Source organism: Oryza glaberrima, chromosome 8 (assembly GCF_000147395.1).
Source record: "Oryza glaberrima chromosome 8, OglaRS2, whole genome shotgun sequence".
NCBI classification, from domain to species: domain Eukaryota; kingdom Viridiplantae; phylum Streptophyta; class Magnoliopsida; order Poales; family Poaceae; genus Oryza; species Oryza glaberrima.
Window position 1 is genome coordinate 13,646,743 of NC_068333.1, and position 22,370 is coordinate 13,669,112.

Here is a 22,370-nt window from a genome sequence, read left to right on the forward strand (position 1 = left end):
ATATATAGCAATGCAAATGAGCCATATATATATGGTTGGCTAGATAGGCACATATACACCACTACGTGCACAGTTTGCGTGGCCGATGCATTTCATGCAAAGCAACAAGCTAGCTTCTTAGCTAAATAATCTTGCTTGCTTAGTATATAATGACAAAATGTCATCAAACAACGGGTGCCTACCAGTCAATGGGCTGGGCGCCCCCGATCAGGACGCGGGTCAAGGTCCCCTTGTGCCATTGGGCCAAGGGGATGGAGATCTATCTAACAGGCAGTGGAGGTCAACTTATCGATGCAATCCTTTATTTATGAGTGTGCCGAAAGTGAACTACACATTAAAGTTGTATTTCCAAGTTGATCTTGAGGGATATATCTATATTGATGCAGGACCCAAGTTTTAAGGCATCATAAAAGAAAGCTTTAGCGCTTATAGTCGGCTTCACACATTAGAGGATTATTTATATCTAGTTTTAATGGTTATATCCCATTAATTGGTAGCAGGTGTATTTTACTTATTTATACATAGATTTGGACTTCAGTATAAAGTTTTTTTGCGCACGGTTCTTTTCTTGAATTATTTTAATCACGTGGGAATGTTAAGTCAAAATATTTTGAAATTTTAGTTAAAAGTTTTCAATTCTGAGTTTGAAAAGTTGTTTGTTTTAAGTTGAATGTTTTGAATTTTGAGATGAAAATTTTCAAATTTGAGTTAAAAATTTCAAATCTTCAGTTAAAAGTTTTTAACTCTGAGTTTAATTTTTTCAAATCAGAGCTCAAGGTTTTGAAAAAGTATTTTTCTTTTTTGAGGTGAAGTTTTCAAAAATTGTTGACTCAAAAGTTTTCAAATCCAACTATAAAGTTTCAAATCTGGATTTGAAAGTTTTCAAATCTTGGTTGAAAATTTATTAAATCTATGTTGAAAGTTTTCAAATCATGACTTGAAAGATTTCATATTTGGAATTGAAAGTTTTCAAATCTAAGTTAAAAAGGTTTTCAAATCCTGGATAAATCTGACAAGAAAGTGTCTTCACTACTGCAGAAACATGGATAGGTGCCAGTTTTCCCAACCAGCACCTAGAAGGCGGCAGAACTGAGAGAACTCAAATGTGCTGGTTTTGGAACCGACACCTTTCAACTCCCAAGAATCCAAAAAAAAAAATCGGCTCGATGCATTAGGCTGCTCTCCATCACCCATGAGATCTCATCCAAGAACATTACCATGAACCAAAAAGAATCAAAATCATAGAAACAAAAACAATGAAAACAAATCATGAACATGGACAAAATCATCACAAAACAACATCTAAAAATATCACATGTCGCCGGATCTGGCCTTGGCCGCCTTCTCCATCGGTTTTGCCACGGGAGGGAGGTGAGAAGGGATGGAGGGAACGGCCGCCACCAGATCCGCCCTCGGCCGCCGTCATAGCCGTCGGATCTGCCACAGGAGGGAGGCGAGATGGGACGGAGGGAGCCGCCATTGCCAGATCTGCCCTCATCCACCGCCCCATGACCCACCCGGAACCGTTGCCGACGCTGCAACCGCCACTGGATCCGTCATTGGAGAAAGACGAGAGGGGGCGGAGGGAGCCGCTGTTGCCAAATCCGCCTGCGGCTTCTGCCGACGACGCCACCACCGCCGAATCCACCCGCGGCAGCCAGAGATGCCGCCACCGCTATAGGATCTGCCACGGGAGGGAGGCGAGAGGAAGAGGAGAAGGGGGCAGAAGTAGGGATGGACAGGAAGCTCGTGGCTCGTTAGCTCGCTCAGCTCATGACAAGCTCGGCTTGGCTTGGCTCAGCTTGTTTGATTTTCCTAACGAGCCGAACTGGAAGTTGAGCTTGTTAAAGATAACGAGCCAGCTCGAGCTGGCTCGCGAGCTGCTCGCGAGCCTTAACGAGCCAGGACTCCAACAGACAACTGAAAAGGCCCAGCCCAAGACAACACCAAAGGCCCAAGCCCAGAACATCAAAACCCTAGTCCTTACCCCACTCGGCCACTCCTCTCCGCTTCGGCGACTTATCGGTGCACACGACCGCAGACCGCGGTACAGCACTGCATCTCTTTCTCAATCCTCTTCCACAGTGCACCGCCGCCGCACTTCCCCATCCGGCGTCGGCGCCACCTCTCGCTGTGCCGCCGCCGCCGCCGCACATCCCCAGTTGGCACCGGCGTCACCTCTTGCCGTGTCGCCGCCGCACTTCCCCCAGCTGGCACCAGGTGTCGTTGAGGCAGGCCGGCGATGGTGCGCTATCGCAGCTGGCAGCTGGTCTTGGCAAGGATTCACTGCTTGGACACGCACAGCACGCGCGCGTACGAGTGGAGCCGGCGAGGTCTAGCAAGGCCTTCACGAGCGCCTACGGCGTCCTTTACCGGAACATCGTCTCGTACTGCGACGCCGTCCTTGCTCACCGAACGCACCACAGCGCTCGGCCCGCTGCCTACCCTGCCCCTGCCGGCCGCCGCATACCCCGCCCCAGCCGGGCGCCGCCCCGTGCCACATGCCCCCCACTCCCCAGGCACCCATCGACGGCTCGCGAGCCTAACGAGTCAGCTCGTGCTTTCAAACGAGCCGAGCCAACCTGGGTTTCTAGCTCATTAGGATAATGAGCCGAGCCGAACCAGCTCGTTATCCTAACGAGCTGGACCGAGCCGAACCGAGCTGGCTAGCTATCCATCCCTAGGCGGAAGGAGAGTTGGAGGAGGCGAGTGCCGCCGTCGAGGGAGGCGAGAGGGGGCGGAGCAAGCTGCCGCCGGCGAGAAAGGTGAGAGGGGGCGGGGCAAAGAGATAGAGAGAGTAAGCAAGCGAGAGAGATTGGGAGAAGGATAGAGAGAGTAAGCAAGCGAGAGAGATTGGGAGAAGGTGGGTGGTATGGATAAGGACGGTATCGGATTGTTTTTTTTTGTCGGTTATTTAAATAACGATATTTATAGTATAGGTGTCGGTTTTTGTTTAGAACTAACAGCTATAGTTACCGAAAGATGTCAATTCTATATTTTTTCACCTCACAAATGTGGAAAAAGGCCTATATGTATCGGTTTAACTGTTTCAGCACCTATAGTGTCGACCTCTATATGTCTTTTTTTTTTGAGAATTACACAGTACAACGCAGACACTCACAACGCACGCGCACTCACCCCTATGAACACACGCACGCAAACCCTACCCCTAGGAGCATCTTCGAAGACTGGGCCGGCAAATTCTGGAGAGATTGACGAAGTCACCACAGGCGCCTCGCTGTCGACGGGTACGCCGCCTACCACTGAAAGCATAACGCCGTTAAATCCTGGAAAATTCGCCCCACGGGGAGTCGAACCCAGGACCTCAGGTGTTACTGAGGCTTTTATAACCACTAGGCTAATGGCCCTTTCGCGACCTCTGTATGTCTTTGTCTGGTAGTGATTGCAGTCAACTTAGAAAAAAAAGGAAGAAACATGCTGATGATGAATTTTATCCGTAAAGAAAAAAGAAAAAAAAGGAAAACATGTGTGAGTTTCTTTTTATTTTTTGTCGAACCCCACCGATTCCTCCAGGTGCACCCCCGCGCGCGCAGTACGTGCCCCGTTTTTCAAGGTCAATTAGCCAAGTCGTGATGTCGAGGGGGAGGACAAAATAGTTCTTTGTCGCGTGCCTACGTTCGAGTCCGTTTGTCGCGCTCCCGATTGCAACTTGATACCATTTGTCACTTGTTTACTACTACCTCTATATTTTAATATATGACGCCGTTAACTTTTTATCCAACGTTTGATCATTCGTCTTATTAAAAAAATTTATGTAATTATCATTTATTTTATTATGACTTGATTAATCATCAAATATTCTTTAAGCATAACATAAATATTTTCATATTTACACAGAAAATTTAAATAAAACGAATGGTCATCGAAAAGTCAACGGCGTCATACATAAATATGGAGGGAGATATGGAGGGAGTAGGAGGCAAGACCTTTCGGGTTCTTTTGTGCAAGTGATGGTCGTGACGCACACGCACGCAACCGTCCAGACTACGTATTAGAAAAGTATGATTGAATTGGACTTGCGGTAGCTTTCTTCTTTCTCAGATGCCGTCGTAAGGATGCGAGGCTGTCAATTTTTATCTCTTTGCTTCACTGACTTGAGAGATTTCTCCAACCCATCCGCTTTCCGAAGTGCATCCGTACTAATGGCCTTTGCGGTGAAAACTTTGTGCGTGAATTAACTAGCCGCTGAACCCCTACCTCTGAATCTTTTGGCCAGTGTGAATCTTTTGGGCAATCTTATCGTGAATGGGTAGAGGTTGGAACTTTCCTCCTTTTATTGGTGAAAGAATTGTGCAGGTTGTTGGTGCATTTTCTGACCAACACACAAATTCACCTAAAGACTTGCAGTGTTAACGGAGTCACCACTCACTTCGATCTAGAAAACTCAGTCAAGATAGGTTTTAAAAATTAAACCACCTAGCGAAATTGATTTAGATATCAAAACTAGCCTATAGGCCGATTTGGACCAATATGAAGATAATCACCCATCTCGTGGAGGAATCAAAAGGTCTATGGGATAAACCTACAAAGGGTATAGCACTCTCGCAGTGAAGGCGAACAATTTATGGTAAAATAGAAATCAATGTTGAAAGTAAAGGTAAAAGAACGATTTCGGTAAATTATGTAGGGGTTGTGGTTAGGGGTTAGAATCAATCCAGTCCTAGCCCTTATAAAGGGATTGTTCTTGCCTCCGCATGGCCTTCTTCACGTCTGTCGCATCTTCATAAATTCATCCCAAATTAAAAATCACTTTCCAAATAGAGTAATAGAGGTTACTAAAAGACTAAACGAAATCTCAAACGGAAAAATACGACCAAGAAAAAATTCTCCATTCTCTAAATTGGTCCCTCAATTTTTACTTGAACTTTAAGAGCACCCTAAATAATTTTAATGCAACAACAATTAATTTCACAGTTTATTAAAATGAAAAATCTAAAAATTATCAAATCTCTTTGGGGCGTATCCGGTGTGGAGCATGCTAAATTTATTCTATCTAGAGTCATTTGTGACCATCACATAATTTTGGATGAGTGGAATCCATACACGCATGAACTCATACCTCAATATGTTCATGATCACAAATTAACACCATTCAATGTAAACTCCGGAATGCCGAATAATGAGCAAAGGAGATATTGGTTGGATTTAGTGTCCTAGTCAACTTCAGCTTGAGACGTTTCTATCAAACCACACGAAGAAGGCGGTCAAATGTGTTACACATCGCAGGAGACTTGACTCAAAGTGCTAAAAATGCACAACATCTCAAATGCTCAAAATTTATACTCATGCTCAACTAGTCTCAGCAAGTTGCTAGCTTTGCACTTTCATCTAAGTCAATATATCAATTTGAAATACACAAAGGATGACTTAGATACCAATAGAGATAAATAAATAAGTTACATACATACGGCCGACCGGCCAAATAGTTAGTGTCCATTGGAAGTATGTATGCCCAAAAAATCCACAAGCAACCGACTATGGGTTGGCCCCTAGAACCATCCTGAAAACCAACACCATACACAGCTAGATAGTTGTCACTAAGTGGTTTCTCATCTTCTGCACCAAAGTCTAAAACACCAAAATATAAACAAAACCAAGAGTCAGTACATTAATAAAAATAAGAGAGAATCTATTTCATACCACTGAGTTTATTCGAGTTCAACGATTCCCTTCGACATTGCCTCTTTCTATAATATACCGACAACTTTATCAATTGTTCTAAAATATACCATTGGGTTCGGCCTTCTTTTAAAAAAATAGCCAAAACACCCTTAGAGGAATACAAGATTAATAATTGATTTATCTCATTAGAAGTTTCAAAAAAAATATGAAATTTTTTATGTGCCCTCCTTACACAACATGGAAGTTTGTATATAAGTTTCAAGGTTTTTCTGGTATATTTAGTTTTTAGAAAAACAATATTTTTATGTGATATATGAGAGAAAATTTTCTTATACAAGAGATAATAGCCAAAAAATATATTAAAAGCAAAAATAAAAATGTATTTTATATAGCATATGGCAGATAGGTTATATTTTTTTTTAAAAAAAATAGAAATGTAAAAAACTTGATACTTCTATACAAATTTCCATGTTGTGTAAGGAGGCCACTTAAAAGTTCTCATATATTTTTTTTGAAACTTCTAAGGAGATAAATAAATTGTTAACCTTATATATTCATAAGGGCATTTGGGTATTTTTGAAAAGAAGGCCCAACCCAATGACGTATTGTTGAACATTTTATAAAGTCGTCGATATATTATGGAAAGAGACAAGTCGATGGTAAATTGTTGAACTCGAACAAAGTAAGTGGTATAGGATAGATTATCTCTGAAAAGAATGTAATGGCAAGAAAAAAAATCAAACCTAGATACATGTAGGCTCTAATTCAAAGAAAGGGCTATGTGGTCTCAATTTTAGCATAAAGTTAATTTTATTTCACAAACAAGTTTGCAACGATTTAACATTTGTAATGTGTAAAGCATAAATAACATGGCATGGTATCCATATAAATAGATAAGCATCATTCTTACTACCCACCCGGTAGCAAGAAAATAATACCACATATATCATACTCATAATCATTTCAAAAGAATAAAGTTCGAAAAGCATTTATAAAACACAAAACTATACCCACAACACTTCAGTACTATGCCGCTCATGACCACGAGCATGGCTAATCAATTAGTTTGACATTCTATAGAGTTTGTACAGATTTGCCCACATGATATGAATTTGTCTTGTGTCGGCCAAAAACTACTACACTCTACACGTTGTGTGTGGTCTAATGGTCATAACGAGGTTTTTACATTGTCTACTATCTAACTTTGCATGAGCATGATGAATGGAAAACCCCCACCAAGTCTAGAACCTTAGTCTTGTTAGGACGGTTAGCCTACCGATCCTGAGCCGTGGCAAAGCAACTCCTCCCACGAGGCCCATGCTTTGAGGTGGAATAGTACGCATCCCATGATCGAAAACACACACATAGAAACAGTACAATCGTCTTAGAATAAACAGACACATGGGTAGCTCCACTAGATAGCCTACGGTACACTCGTGGCCCCTATTTTTACTATAACGGCATCTCGAATATAAGGTTAGACATGTATTGAACTGGGGGAAACTGCAAGAATGTGAATTTGTTCAGTGTCACGCCTGGAAATTCACCCGTAATTTCCAAACTAATTTGTGCATTAAAATCCTCGTCTAGAAATCAGTCGAGATACACAAACTGACAAATTAATATGCAGATTCATCATAATAACTAAGCGATAGTTACTTACATAAGAGACACCATTGTACCTACTTTACTAGAAATATTCATTCCCAGAAATGGCGCCAAAAATAGTCCTTGTATATTTATGGTTACAGAAATATTCCGCAAGCGCACAGATACACCATTATAGCATTTCACCCGGAAGTATTTCAAGGTATCGTATTTTTAATCCCAAGGGAAGATAATAAGAGTGAACTTTGCTAATGCACTTTATACATGTACTACTTATAATTGTCAAAGCCTAAGCAGGGGTTAAGTGTAATATATGGGTAGAGTGACACGAAGCAAAGTTGATGAAATCCTCATCATGAAATAATTCTAAGTGGGAGAAGAAATAGAAAGCATTCAATTCCTATTTCTAGTATACACTCCAATCCTAGCTTCCATCTGCTAATATACAATCATGTGGCCAATACTGATGAGGGATGTTAGGTCCCGATCTTCCGATAGGTATTGATAAACAGTCGATTTGGGCGGAGTCACGACACAACTCGATCCGGCTTCTGAACGAACACGCTACTGAGCCCCGCAATCGTAGCACCACGTCTCCTCTGGTTATCAACCGTGCCGAAACACGGTTGACCTCACCAAGAAGGCTAATCCCTGCATGCGAATCGAAGAACACAAGCAAGAACAAGATAGATTGCAACCAAATTGCACATGAATGATTAAGCACACGAATTTGGGGCTTCCACAAACCGATCTAGCGGCGAAACTGTTCTTGACAGATTAATCTAAGCAAAACCCGACTCTGAACGATGACGGCTACTGAATAAATGTGATTAGGGACATCCTAGAGTTGCCCTAGGGCGCACACCCCCTTGGGCTAAGCCCACGACACAATTACAAGGCCCAAAACCCAAATCAGATTAGGACTGGATGAGGTACGTGGCTTGTTTTGCAGATTCCCGGTAGCTCGGTAGGAATTTTGACATGGGACCAAAACCATCTGAAAGTAGACTACATAAGCTTTCCAACAAGTACTCATGGGCCCCGAAATTCCTTCTATATCAGAGGCTAGGTCCGTTTGAAGTTGATGTTGTCAGGAGGCCCGAATCCGAATCCACAACGTGTACAACTTGATCTCTTGTCTTCTATGGGCCAAAAGTGACGTGGTGAGGTAGAAGTATAATTGGAGAAGGTCTTGGTTTGGTCCCCAATCAACTTCTTCAATCATCCATGCATTCCTTATGCTCGGTCTCTTTTCTTTCACCCAAGCAAGTACCTCTGTGAACAAAAACACACGAAACTCAATGTGTAGCAACGTTTGTTCAAATATATAACAAGTAAATCTAATATAGAACATATGCACCTTTGGTTGATCAATACATAAGGTGGTCATGGTTATATCCGAGCTAGTTGTGTCCTCATCATCCTCCCCTTCTTGATTGGAAACCGTCCTCGGTTTCACCTTGTCATAGAGCGTATTGTACTTATCTTTGTCTATCACAACATCCTGTACAGAACATTTCTTGATGGCCATATGATTGGATCCTAAAATCTTTGTAGTCGAAAAACCACAACACTCCCCTTCTTGCAAACCAACCAGTAACTCATTTAAACAACTAGAGGAACTAGATAGAGAATTACTTATATGCATGCGGTCCTCTAGACAATACATTTCATTATAAAAAAGGATGTATAGTCAAATTCGAACAAATATATACTTGATGCACATTATATTCTCCTTTACTATCATAATTGCCAATAATATGAAAAATCACATCAGAAGGGCATGGCAATTCAAACCTTGCAAATAATTTCTTCTCTAAACAGCTGAGTGGACAAAGATCATCAAATTGAATATAACCTCAAGTATTTAAAGAAGATAGCAATTTAAGCTCTTCATTCTCACTAGCAATGTGAATAACATGTTTAAACTCAACACATAAGGGCTCTACTATAGAACTAACATGTTCATTCACTAGTTGTGGCATGGATATAAGTGAAGCATCGCACAACTCTTCTTTATCACAAGTAACATCAAGCAAATTGTTTTGTGACAAAGGTATTTCAACAATCGGTTCCACTATGGGTTGCTCTAACGTAGCATAAGTAGTGGACATAGTTGGCACATTATAAATATGCATACCTTGAGTAGCTGTAGCACCATTATCATTACCTTTTTTCTCATCTTCAGAAATTATCAACACTTGGTCAATTGAACATTCTTCAAGCATGCATGGAGCTATAGATAAGTCTTTTTCCTCTTTGTCTTTCTTCTCTTTCTCATTACCTTGGTTATTCTCAGATGCCTGCAAAATATTAGTATCCAAAACAATAGGCACAATAATACGTTCGTTTTGTAATTCAGACTTAGTTGAAGACATCACAATAGCATCTTTCCTAGTATCTCTGAAAATCTCATCGATTCCAATCTTCATCCTTTCAAGATTATCTTCGAAAATTTCAGTAAAACTCATGGGTACCAATTTCATTTTCCGACCATTATGTCTAAATGTGTATGTATTAGCAACAAAATTATGCGATCCGTTATTAGCATATACCCATGGTTGACCAAACAACAAAGAACATGCTTGCATAGGGACAAGATCAAAATTGGCAGTATCATGGTAATCTCCAATCGAAAAGTTTATTCTCACAATTCTATTTACCTTGAACTTACCACAAGAGTTGAACCATTTGATGTAATATGGATGAGGATGCAGTTGTGTAAGCAACTCAAGTTTCTCAACCAAATCTAAACTCACAAAGTTATTGCAACTCTCACTATCGATTATAGTACGACATGCTCTATCCTTAACCACAAACTTTGTTTCAAATAATTCGTGGTACTGCCATTGCTCCGCTTTCTCCATTTGAGAACTTAGCACTTGTTGCACCAAAGTACTGTCATCATGTGCACTTTGTTGGTATCGCTGATTTTGAGCGCCACTCATACCTGTCATTGGAAACACAAAAACATCAGCAAACAATGAAGGTTATCCCTAATAATCTGCTACGCGGTGTAGTGGTGCCCCTCAACAACTCAACCAAATGGAGCACCTTACCAAGCTCTTACAAGTGTCTTACCAGCAATGCTAAGGACGGTACAACCGGTGGCTGGTTCGTGACACCTTGAAGGACGTGATGTGGCGATTGCAAGGATCAAAGCGGTGCTGACCAGAAGTATATATGTGTAGCTTGGGAGGCACAATATATAGTAGCAAAGGAACGCAATTGTGCTAATCAGAAAATGCAAAGTCGAATAATAGTTCAAAGTACTAGTCAATGTGCTGGCCTAGCCTAGACTCAACTCTAGCTCAAACAACCACTCGACCACACTAAGGACTAGATACGAATCAATGCACAACTCTATACTCTGAAAACATACTCAAAAGATGAATGGTTTTTTTCTTTCTTGGTGCGGCTTTTTTTTAAGCACCTTTCTGCCCTTTTTTTTTGGTGCAGCTTTTTTCTTTTTTTTTTCTTTGCACCTTTCTGCCTTTTCTTTATTTCTTTATTCTTTTTTTTACTTTTTTTCAACAAAAACTGACCACTGACCTTGAACAGGGACTCAAATGTAAATATGAATATTATAGGGACTCAAACGCAAAGTGCAAAACTAAAATTGGATCATCTCAAAAATGGATTGCTCACAATTTCCGTTTTGATAAAAATATCTCAAATATGCTACTTAACAATTTTAGTGCTACGGACGGGAGAGATGGGAGTAGTCACGGTATAGATCCAATCTCCTCCCCCTCACATGCGCACTATGATGGCAATACAGGAACTCTAGAAATCGAGTAACTCCCAAACCGCTTGATGTAAACTTCTCCAAACTACAAAAACGGAAACCCGACGACGAGACGATTCAATTTTTCAAGGTCCCGGCAAGAACCGACGAGATGAAAAACTGGACCCAAAACTGACGTACAACTCACATACTTTGAGTGATGAACCCTAGACCTAAGTGATGAACAGATGCAATACTCAAAACTAAAAATTAAATCTAAAACTGTCACGCCCAGAAATATACACCATTTCGAAACGCTCAATGCATTAATCCTCGTCCCAGGAGGCGAGGTACACATAGATATTGTTGATTATTACATGCCACACTTGCGGAACGTAAATGAGTACTGTATTACATGGGCGACTTAGGCCCTCACACTCAAAGATAAACAAATAAAACAGCGAAAGACTACGGAACAGCAGCAGCCACAGGCACTCGACGGCGGAGCGAACTAGAGATCAAAGCCTTCACCTTCCTCAGGTCCATCCTCTGGATTATTTTTGTGAGCAAGAGTGAGTACCACCACCGTACTAAGCAAGTCACACCGAAAATGCAACAATAATGCGTAGGGAAAACAAGGAAATGGTCAAATAGGGTTTATTTTGCATAAAGCCATAATTTAAACATTTTAATCAAGTTAAAGCTCATTTTAAAACACGATCCTGTTCTAAGCCAATATTTTAATATCATCAAGGTCGCATGAGCCTACGAACCTGCCTTAACCCAGGCTAATCTCCACATGACTACACCATCATGATTTCACCCTCCCAAGGTTTTATAAAGCAAAACTAACTTTGGGTACATTGCTTAGCTTGCCCATAACCGAGGGCGCGGCTATTCGAATAGTTTTTAACTCTGATCAGAGGTGTACAACTTTACCCACAAGACACAACCTCAACACGTGTTGCCACGCGCCGGGTACCACCACGGTACTCGGATAGAGGTCGTGACAAGACTATCCATCTAGGTCTACCCAAAACAGGAGAACCCACTGAGGTTTCGCTGCCCGCCGGTCCCCGACAAGGTAAAGGTTGCCGGATCCCCCGGGACGAGACAGGCCCCCCCTTGCGCCGGGTGAAAAAACGGCCTTAATCCTGGCCCCACACTCTTCCGACCAATGGTCTCTATTTTGAGAAGATCTAAACTTCCAGTCAGGCCTTACCCACTAGACTTGTGGTTGCACGAAGATGCCTTGCAACAGAGGCCCGAAGACCGGTCCTTATATTAGCCGGGGTGCGACTACCAAAGTAACTAGCTTGCACCCCAACCCAAGCCCAAAAAATATATTTTAGTTGCACAAATCATTTTATCACCCATCTATTGACAAACCAGTCAATAGTCCATAACTAATCCAATTTTAGTTGTTGACCACCAAAGTCTAGTTTAACCAAAAGTTCTAGGTTGGAACTAAGCATGACTAAGCATTTACCTAAAGCAACTAGTCAGTCCATCATGTAGGGTACTAGACTAGTCAAGTTATAATTTTACTAAGGTTCACAAAGATCATGGATATCAAATCAACATCATGGCCATAACCAAGAGCATAGGAATAAGTAATAAAACAATATTAATAATGAACGGTATAATTTATAAAGCAATGCAATATAAGTAAAACAACATAATTTTCACAATATGGGATTCAACATGTTCAAGGTAGATATGACTTGCCTTGATCGCTCACAAAGTCTTCGGCGTCAACGGCGATGAAGAGCTGATCTTCCGGAACGGCAGGATCCACACGTCCAACGCAAAGAAATACAAAAAGGCTAATAAAAACCATATGAACAGAAGCAATAAAGCACATAAATGGGTTCTACTCATTTTTAGGAGAAATTAGAGATTTGAACGGGTCGATTCCGAGTTCAAACGGTCAAGATATGGCCATTTGAAGTTTATGTGCTGTTTAAATGGAAATTTACAATCTTGTGAATTATTTTTCTAAAGGAACTCTGATTCATTGCGCAGAGAAGAGAGGGAGGGGGTCCACGGGCGGGTCCCACTTGGCAGCCGCTCGGTACACCATGAGGGCGGCTCACGGCGCACAAGCACGGCCGGGAAGGGGAAGCACCCGAGCCAGGCAGTACACCGGCAACGGCCAACGGCGCGGCGATGGTACAACGGAGTACGGGAAGAGGTAAAACGGAAAGGGGAGGAGGCGACGGTTCTCACCGAGTAGACGTAGTGGCGAGAGGTCGACGGTGTTGCCGGCGGTGAGGAAGAAACGGCGAGAAGCTTCGGGTCGTCGGCGTCGTCGTCGTTCCCGCTGTCCTCGTGCTCGACGGAGGGGTGGACGGGAAAGAGGAGGAAGCGGCGAAGCGGATGGTGGCGACGCCGGGCTCCGACGAGGTCCCGACCACCGGCGAGGGGCTGCCGGAGTTGCGACGGCGGCGGCACAAGAAGAGAGCGGCGTAGCGGCCGCGGAGAGAGGAGGGAGAGGGCGGCGGTGTGAGGGGAGAGAGGAGGGAGTCGGGGGTCCCTTTTATAGGCCGGAGGGGAGGGAGAGAGACGCCGGGTAGGGAGATCGACGCCGGCCATGGTGGAGCTCGCCATTAAAGAACATCATCAAAATCCACCGCGAATAATGCGGGATCGAGTGGGAAATTATGGGGGAATTGGAGAGGATGAGGTGGGAATTAATTCCCCTCAATTAATTTGATGAAAACGGCGAGTGGAGGAGGCGAATCGGAGGTTGCCGTCGCTTGGAATTCGGCCGGAGAGAGAGGATGGCTGGAGGTTAGGGATGACGAGTGGGACCCACCTGTCATTGAGTAGGAGAACGTCTGTCTCAGGCTAGGCGCGCAGGGGAGGTGAAGCAGACTTTTGTCCGAGGGAGAGGGGGAGCAGTTGGGCCAGCCCAAGGAGAGGGAGGGGTCGCCGGGCTGGGCTGAGAGAAGGAGGGGGAGAGATGGGCTAGAAGTGGCCGAAGAGGAGGAAGAGGATTTCTTTTAGCTTTTCCTTTTTATAAAATTCTTTAATTGTTTTGTTACCTTATAATTATTTAGAATGCTCTGAAAATTCAAGTAAAAATTGGTTAAACATTTTTAAGCATGGGGAATTTATTAAAAATACCCACAAGCCAATTTGATATAAATCTTGGTGAATTTTAACTGTTGGAGGCACTTTTAGGCTTTTAAAATTTCTAGAAATGCATTAAAGCACGATTTAAATTTAGGGCGATTTTCAGGGCGTTACAAAAACTAAACCAGCACTCGACACGACAATGCAATCTAGAATTCAACAAAGCAAAATCTAATAGAACAATGCAACGACTCAAATTGTCTAGGTAAAGAAAAAATATTTTTGTGTGGCAATTTTCTGGTTATGGGAAGATAAATTACCTAACGGGCAACCGCGCTCTGATACCAACTGATGAGGGATGTTAGGTCCCGATCTTCCGATAGGTATTGATAAACAGTCGATTTGGACGGAGTCGCGACACAACTCGATCCGGCTTCAGAACGAACACGCTATTGAACCGTGCCGAAACCCGGTTGACCTCGCCGAGAAGGCTAATCCCTGCATGCGAATCGAAGAACACAAGCAAGAACAAGATAGATTGCAACCAAATTGCATATGAATGATTAAGCACACGAATTTAGGGTTCCACAAACCGATCTAGCGGCGAAACTGTTCTTGACAGATTAATCCAAGCAAAACTCGACTCTAAACGATGACAGCTACTGAATAAATGTGATTAGGGACGTCCTAGAGTTGCCCTAGGGCACACATCCCCTTGGGCTAAGCCCACGACACAATTACAAGGCCCAAAACCCAAATCAGATTCGGACTGGATGAGGTACGTTGCTTGTTTTGCAGATTCCCGGTAGCTCGGTAGGAATTTTGACATGGGACCAAAACCATCTGAAAGTAGACTCCATAAGCTTTCCAACAAGTACTCATGGGCCCCGAAATTCCTTCTAGATCAGCAGCTAGGTCCATTTGAAGTTGATGCTGTCTGGAGGCCGAATCCGAATCCAAAACGTGTACAACTTGATCTCTTGTCTTCTATGGGACAAAAGTGACGTGGTGAGGTAGAAGTATAATTGGAGAAGGTCTTGGTTTGGTCCCCAATCAACTTCTTCAATCATCCATGCATTGCTTACGCTCGGTCTCTTTTCTTTCACCCAAGCAAGTACCTCTGCGAACGAAAACACACGAAACTCAATGTGTAGCAACGTTTGTTCAAATATATAACAAGTAAATCTAATATAGAACATATGCACCTTTGGTTGATCAATACATAAGGTGGTCATGGTTATATCCGAGCTAGTTGTGTCCTCGTCAAATACCCCCTTGCAGTGTCCTCCTGGTACTTCGAAAGACCACCTCGGGTTACCGAGTTTCTTATGACAACCTATCATGGCCGTCCAACCGGGGCTAAATACGGAGGAGTTCCCTCCCTAGGAATTTGTCTTAGGAATATATATTAACATGAAGGAATACCCGTACAGCTTGTGACCATTAGCGGCCCACCTCTACTATCCCACAGCATATAAGCCCAATTAATGATATTTAATAATCTAAGCACCATGCTCAGATTACTAAATACTACTCTATACCCATGCACACGACATATAGCAACTGATAAATCAGACATTAAACCCGAACCATTACACCTCTCTGATAGGCTACCCACACAAGTAACATAATGCAGATATAAAGTAAGACTAGTACTTAGACTAAGCAAAGTACGAAGATATATAAAGAAGAATATTTCATTAGTTCGGAAAGTACTACAGAAGAGATTACAAGAGCTGCCAGAGCCATACCGAAAACTCTTCCGAAGACTCCGAAGACTTCCGAATGCTATTCTATACTACTCCACTTAGCACTATACTACTAATACTAATGTATGAAGATGAATTGAGCTTGCTTGAGTGTGTTGAGAAGTAAAGTGAGCTCCTCCTTTTATGGGGTTTGTATGACGGTTACCCCCATGTGAATTTTCCATTTTACCCTCATAACTGCCATCAGCAGTGCATCCTGGACATCCTCGTGTAAGGAGGGACCGAGCTAGCTTGCCCCTGGTTCGGCCGAACTAGGGTCGGCTCCAACTGACCTCCCCTTCGGTACAATGGCTGACAGATGGGTCCCATTGACGATTGTGGCAATTAAGGTCCGTTTCCGACGGTTACACCTGACTTGTGGGCCCATCTTATCCATTTGCTTGCTTAGGAGTGAGGTTTCTTCACTTTCTCTTTATTTTATTTGATAAATTTCCGCAACAAGTTATTCTCCAAGTACAAGTGGAAATATATGATTTGAAAACAAACATGCATTGTAAGCATAGCTAATTCTCCATTATTTTAGTTATATTGATGGTCGAAATTTGTCTATAACGACCGTCAACAACAGTGCCCTCATGGTACTTCAAGAGACCACAACGGGTTGTTGAGTTCCTTCCGACAACTTGTTATGGCCGTCCAACCGGGCCTAAATACGGAGGAGTACCCTTCCCAGAGATTTGTCTTATGAATATATACTAACGTGGAGGAATACCCGTACCGAGCTGTCACCATCAGCGGCACATTTCTACTATCCCACAGCATATATGCCCAATTAATGATATTTAATAATCTAAGCACCGCGCTTACATTACTAAATACTACTCTACACCCGTGCACATGACATAGAGCAACTGATAAATCAGACATTAAACCCACACCATTGCACCTCTCTGGTAAGCTATCCACACAATCGGTACGACACAAATATAAAGTAAGAATAGTACTGTTGGTATTTCTTAACGACATTACTACAAATATAATTCCCAGCAATGGCGCAGAAATACTTCTGGTATATTATGGTTACAGAGTTCATCCGCAAGCTCACGAATATAACAAAGTAGCATTTCACCCGAGAGTATTCCAAGGGTATCGTATTTATTTTATCCTGTGGGAAGATAACATAGAGAGAACTCAACTAATAATTTATATATTACTTGTGATAATCATATTCTAAGCAGGGGTTAAGATAATCCAAGGGTAGAGTGACACACAAGCATTTAACTACTCATCCTAATAATAAATAATCTAAGCTACGTGGAAAGAAAAGAGAAAGAGAATCTATTCCTATACTTCTAATATACATAGTATACATACATTCTAGTTAACTGATATACTAGCTAATACCCTCTATCCGATGCCTTCCTAGTACTTCAAGAAGCCACCTCTGACTGCCGAGTTCCTTACGACAGCCCGTCATGACCATCCAACCGGGGCTAAATACGGAGGAATACCCTCCCCAGGAAATTAACTTAGGATTATATATAGACGCGGAGGGATACCCGTACTGAGCTGTCACCATCAGCGGCCCACCTCTCATCCGCAATATATAACCCCAAATAATGATATCCCGTAATCTAAACACCACGTCTAAACTACCAGAAACTACTATGATATCATCGTCATGACATAGAGTAATTGCATAAGCAAACACTATACCCACACCAAAGCATCTCCTAGATAAGCTAGCAGTATATTCAGTATAACATGAACATAATGTAAAGTTGGTACTCATATACTCGAAAAGTATTTCAATACCAGAAATGTATTTAGAAGAGTATTCTAATAAAAGTACAAAGCTTACAAAGGAGGAAAGGAAAGCTACTAGAGCCATACCCGAACTATTCCGAAGGCTTCCGGACTCCTGATTCCTATTCTAATTCTATTCCACCAGCTAGATACTACTAAACTAAACTTGAGAGGAATGAGAGAGCTCTTGCTTGAGGTGTGTGAGTGAAGTGAGAAGGTGAGGGGTTTATATAGCCTCCCAATGACGGTTGTGACAGTTGGAATGGTCGGAAATACCCTCCAACTGTCATTGGGTGCTAATCCACACCGTCTAGAAGAAACCCTACATCCAGCAGCGATGAGGGGGGTTCGGCCGAACCACCAGGTTCGGCCGAACCTGGGGCCGGCCCAACCATCCCATGGTTTGGCTGGCGGTCTCCTCTGTTGTTCTTCTCCGCATACTTGTGAACTTTGGCCCAGTTTATCGTGTCAATTCTGAGTTCTTGGCCCATTCATACACAAGTCTGGTTCTCGACATCGTCCGATTGATTTATCATTGGTGTTGATGTCGATTCTCCTTCACTTCATTGTCATTCTCTGCAAAAGGTTAGTAGACCTAATACTAGTGTAATATTATTATTCTAACATATTTATGCATTGCAAGCATCACTAGTTCTCTCTTGTTTTAGTAATATTGACGGTCGAAACTGATCGATAACAACCGTCAACAAAACCCCCCAAGCTTGAACCTTTGCTCGTCCCGAGCGAAGGACGAAAGGAAACAATGACTTGGTTGTTGATCAGGAGTTGCTACTATGCTACATATCTCAAAGATACAGGTGCAAGATATATGTACTCTCTCTCAGATTAAATAATCTTTGGCACGGTGGCTTACCCTTACCCCTGATTCCCACGAGACACTGATTCTCCTTGCCTTGGGAGGTTGAAATACAGAACAGCAATTGAAGCACCAATCACCCGATCTTTATTTAACTCTTATTCCGGAAGTTTTCAAATGATTTTGGAAAGAAAACCAAGTTCCTCAATTGATTCACTCAGTCTCTCTAAGTGTATCAATTTGAATTCCTCACCAAATGTTCCCTTGTTGATTCCTACTCTAAGGTTTTGTTATGTGGAGCTCGGTATGGATCAAGCATGGCATACTTGCATTCACATTTATTACTAAGTCAAAAACTTAGACCAGAGCAGATAGCTAAACATACTCAAGATCAAGATCGTGAAAAATGTGTGTGGTATATAATGGAAATGGTGTATGAGGAAAAATAAAAGAAAAATGTTTCTCCTTTGTGCTTAATTTCTTCTCCCAAAAATCCTTCTTTTATTGATTAGGAGAGGGCATGATTACATTTTTTTTCAGTAATATGCTCATGCTTGATGGAGCATAACCTTTTTTTTTTCATAACTATGCCTTTCCCTCCCCTTTTTTTTCAAAAGGACTTTTTCTTTTTAGGAGAAGAAAGCACATGAAAGCATGGAGAATTTATTTTGGTGGAAATATGGATATGTAATGGAATATTGCTTAGCTCCCAGTGTAGGAGTTTAGCATGTGCATATATGTGGGTGTATGATTTTGATCATAGAGCATGAAAAGTATCTACACAAGTCACAAGTCACAAGAGTTCAATGGAATGGCAAGTAACCAAAATGTATATGGTTTAATCATGATAACACATTTTTGGCTCTGGTAGGAATTTATATCAAATGAGGAACTTTCAATTTTATCATTTTGAAAAACAAAACATCCGGAATTCAAGCCAAACTTGTATCAAGATCATAGCTACTCATTTTTACTATCTCATATCTCGCAACAACCTAGACTTAGATTAGCAAGTGTAGCCCATTTAACTCAGGTTCCCGGATAATTGTCGGCTACTTATATTCAATCTTTGAGAGAGTATTTACCAAGAACACATATATAAGAGATATTAAACAGAGCAACTATTCATCATTTCAACAAAGAGAACTAGCTTGTCTTACCTAGCATGACTCAAGCATATCCTATCTTTTTGGTATTTTCTATTTTGCAAATTTTTATGTTGTTTTTCAAGTCTTATAAGATGTAATTGGAAAGCAAATATGCAATTGGAAAGGGAAATATGCAATGTGATACAAGTTACCTTAGTGGGGGGAGCGATGTCCCCCCCCCCCCCCCCCAAGCTTGGCTTTTGCTCATGGTCCTTGATAAGGATTGAACCCCTGAAAGCGAAAGTACGCCTGAAGGTCATCATGTTGTTGCTGCATTATGTTGTTGATGTTGGTGAACTGAGCATCAGCAGATTGTTTCCATTCTTGTGTTTGAACTATGTGTTCCGAGAGGTCGTACTGGATCTCCCCCGTCTGCACATCAAGGGTGTCCATTCTCCTAGTGATTTCACCCCAAGTCCCAACGAGAGGAACTTAAGCGCCATTCACTTGGAGATGGAGGCACATCACTTGATCTGGAGGGTTGATTGTCCCCCCAGTGGATGTCAAGAGGCGCATGCCACCGGTCCTCACTAGCGCTTGACCAGGTTGAGACTCCGATGCTATGGCGTGGAGCTTGGGTCCATCCGGGTGCATCCCCAGTTGGTGCCCAACCTGCCTCATACATCCGCACGGGTGTCGAGGATGATGAACTTCCTTGTTCGTTCCTTGTCATGTTGCGTGTCTTCCTGTATGCTCCACCTGCACGAGATTCTTCTATGGTCTGCAGGGGAATGGTTAATTCATGGCAGTTGTACAAATGATACCCCGCATTTGGCAACAGGATTTCATTTGTACAACCGGGAAAAAAGTATATCAAAGATCCATCTACTCCATGTTTCAAAATATGCCCTTGCACTAGATAGGCCTCATCAATATGCGGACGAGCGGCTGAGATAAAAGCAATTTGGTCGCTAACGACCCCTAGCCCTTTTGCTATCCAAGTAATCAGAGAAGTACACTCAACAGGAGCAGAGAACTTTATACTTTCTAACCATTGTCTTATCATACATTTAACAGGAGAAATTTTGATTTTTCTAACCATGGCAAACATGATAATTAATTCATCTCCCCTAATGGGTCTCAGATCACTTCTAGAAAACAAAGTCATAGCAATCCATTTGTGCATGAGCCTAAATGTAGGATTATGGATATCATTCGTTATAGGTTTCTTGCAAATTGGAGCACCAGAAATATCTTCCCAAAACCTATTTTTCTCGAACCCAGAAATTTCTTTCTGGAGATCGATTTTACAGGAATCTTGAAAACCCAGAAGTGTACTCAAGCCTTTCCATGTGAGTGTGAACTCCTTATGGAAAAAGTGAAAAGAAATATTATCTTCTATTTCTCTCAAAGTGCATAGAAATTGCAAAGTAAGCAAACGAGAACCAGGCTCATCTACCACAGCAAATCTCTGCCAATCAACAGCTTTCCAAATAGAACGAAATTCAACATCCATACCTATCTTTTTCAGCAACTCCGGTGAGTATTCTCGCGTGTGAGCATACTCCCGGTCGCTCAGCATGTAGTAGGCTTGTCTCTCCCGATCACTGACAAGGTCGAGGTCAGCGTCGCTCAGGAGTTGTCGTGGAGCGTTGGCGTCTTCCATCAAGACATCAGCTGATGAGCGAGTACTAGACTCGTCATGACGACTTGATGGAGAGCCTGACCCCTTGAACAGACGAGAGAGTTGCCTCCTCATACTGCACAATGGAGCAAGAACGGACTAACTTGGCAGGGGTTAGAAACGACAAGAGTTTCACCCGCCGGTTAGTTTCACCAAAGCAACTTGTACATATGCAACTAAAGATTTGAATTTGAGGAAAACTATCAAAGTATGAATGAACTTGAGAGCAAACTTTGGAGAGGGAATGAAAATGTGTTGAAATGGGGTGGAATTCCCTCTCTCGGCCGGCTGGCTTTTATAGGGTACCCACAACGGTCAGAAATGATATGTGGGACCCACTAGCCGTTACACTGCCAAAAATGGCATGTAACCGTTGCCTGGCCGGTTCGGCCGAACCAGGGTGTTCGGCCGAACCCCTAGTGGGCCCAACCGGCCCCACTTTCGGCCGTTGGATTCCAACGATCAGTGTGGTCGTGGCACAGTGAATTTTCGTTGAAAATTTAATTTTGGTTTGCTCTGAAAAATTTATTTGAAGAATTTCCTCAAAATTCAAAAATCCTAAATGCAATTTTGAAATTCAAACATGTGGTGATGCAAAAATTCAAATTGTTGAAAGCAAATATGCGGATACATACCAATTTACCTGTTGGCGAAGATCGCGTCATTTAAAGTCCAACGTGCAAGACCGTACCTCCTTTCGTTTTAGTTCACGGATTTTCCACCCATCTTCGGAGATGATGGAGCGGGCATCTTTGGCTTCTTCCTCCACACCTTCTTTGATTTCGGCGCGGAAGACGACTTCTTCTAAGCCGGCTGCTCTAACTTCCTGGCCGGTACAGGTGATTTTACCGGCGTCCTCCAATAACGGTTCCTAGGCATTGTTGTTTCCTTTTCCAGGATGTTCTGCATAAATCTTACCAGGCTATCCGTCTTGGGTGGCTCCACTTCGACCTCTTGTATGTTCTGCGGGTTTGGCCCATACTTGATTCTGACCATGGAGCATTGTTCCGTCCTTGGTTGAAACTCAAACTTTTCCTCCTTCCCGTTGATATGGAAACGAATACTCCCCGTTCCCACGTCAATGTTGGCTCCTAAGGTGCTAAGAAATGAACGCCCCAGGATGAGCGGCGTCTCCTTCCCGTGTCCATGTCTAGCACCACAAAATCAACCGGGATGAAGATATCCCGTATCTTGACTGGCACATCCTCCG

General features: G+C 42.5%; 1 protein-coding gene across 1 annotated transcript; it reads right to left on the reverse strand.

Annotated features, from left to right (window-relative positions):
- Window positions 1–11,276: 11,276 nt before the first annotated feature.
- On the reverse strand, window positions 11,277–13,815 carry LOC127783156 (uncharacterized). Its single transcript, XM_052310395.1, has 3 exons — window positions 13,208–13,815; window positions 12,707–12,749; window positions 11,277–11,527 (listed from the first exon to the last, which is right to left on the reverse strand). The coding sequence occupies exons 1-3, from the start codon at window positions 13,586–13,588 to the stop codon at window positions 11,490–11,492; spliced, it is 462 nt and encodes a 153-aa protein (XP_052166355.1). The 5' UTR covers window positions 13,589–13,815; the 3' UTR covers window positions 11,277–11,489.
- Window positions 13,816–22,370: the final 8,555 nt, after the last annotated feature.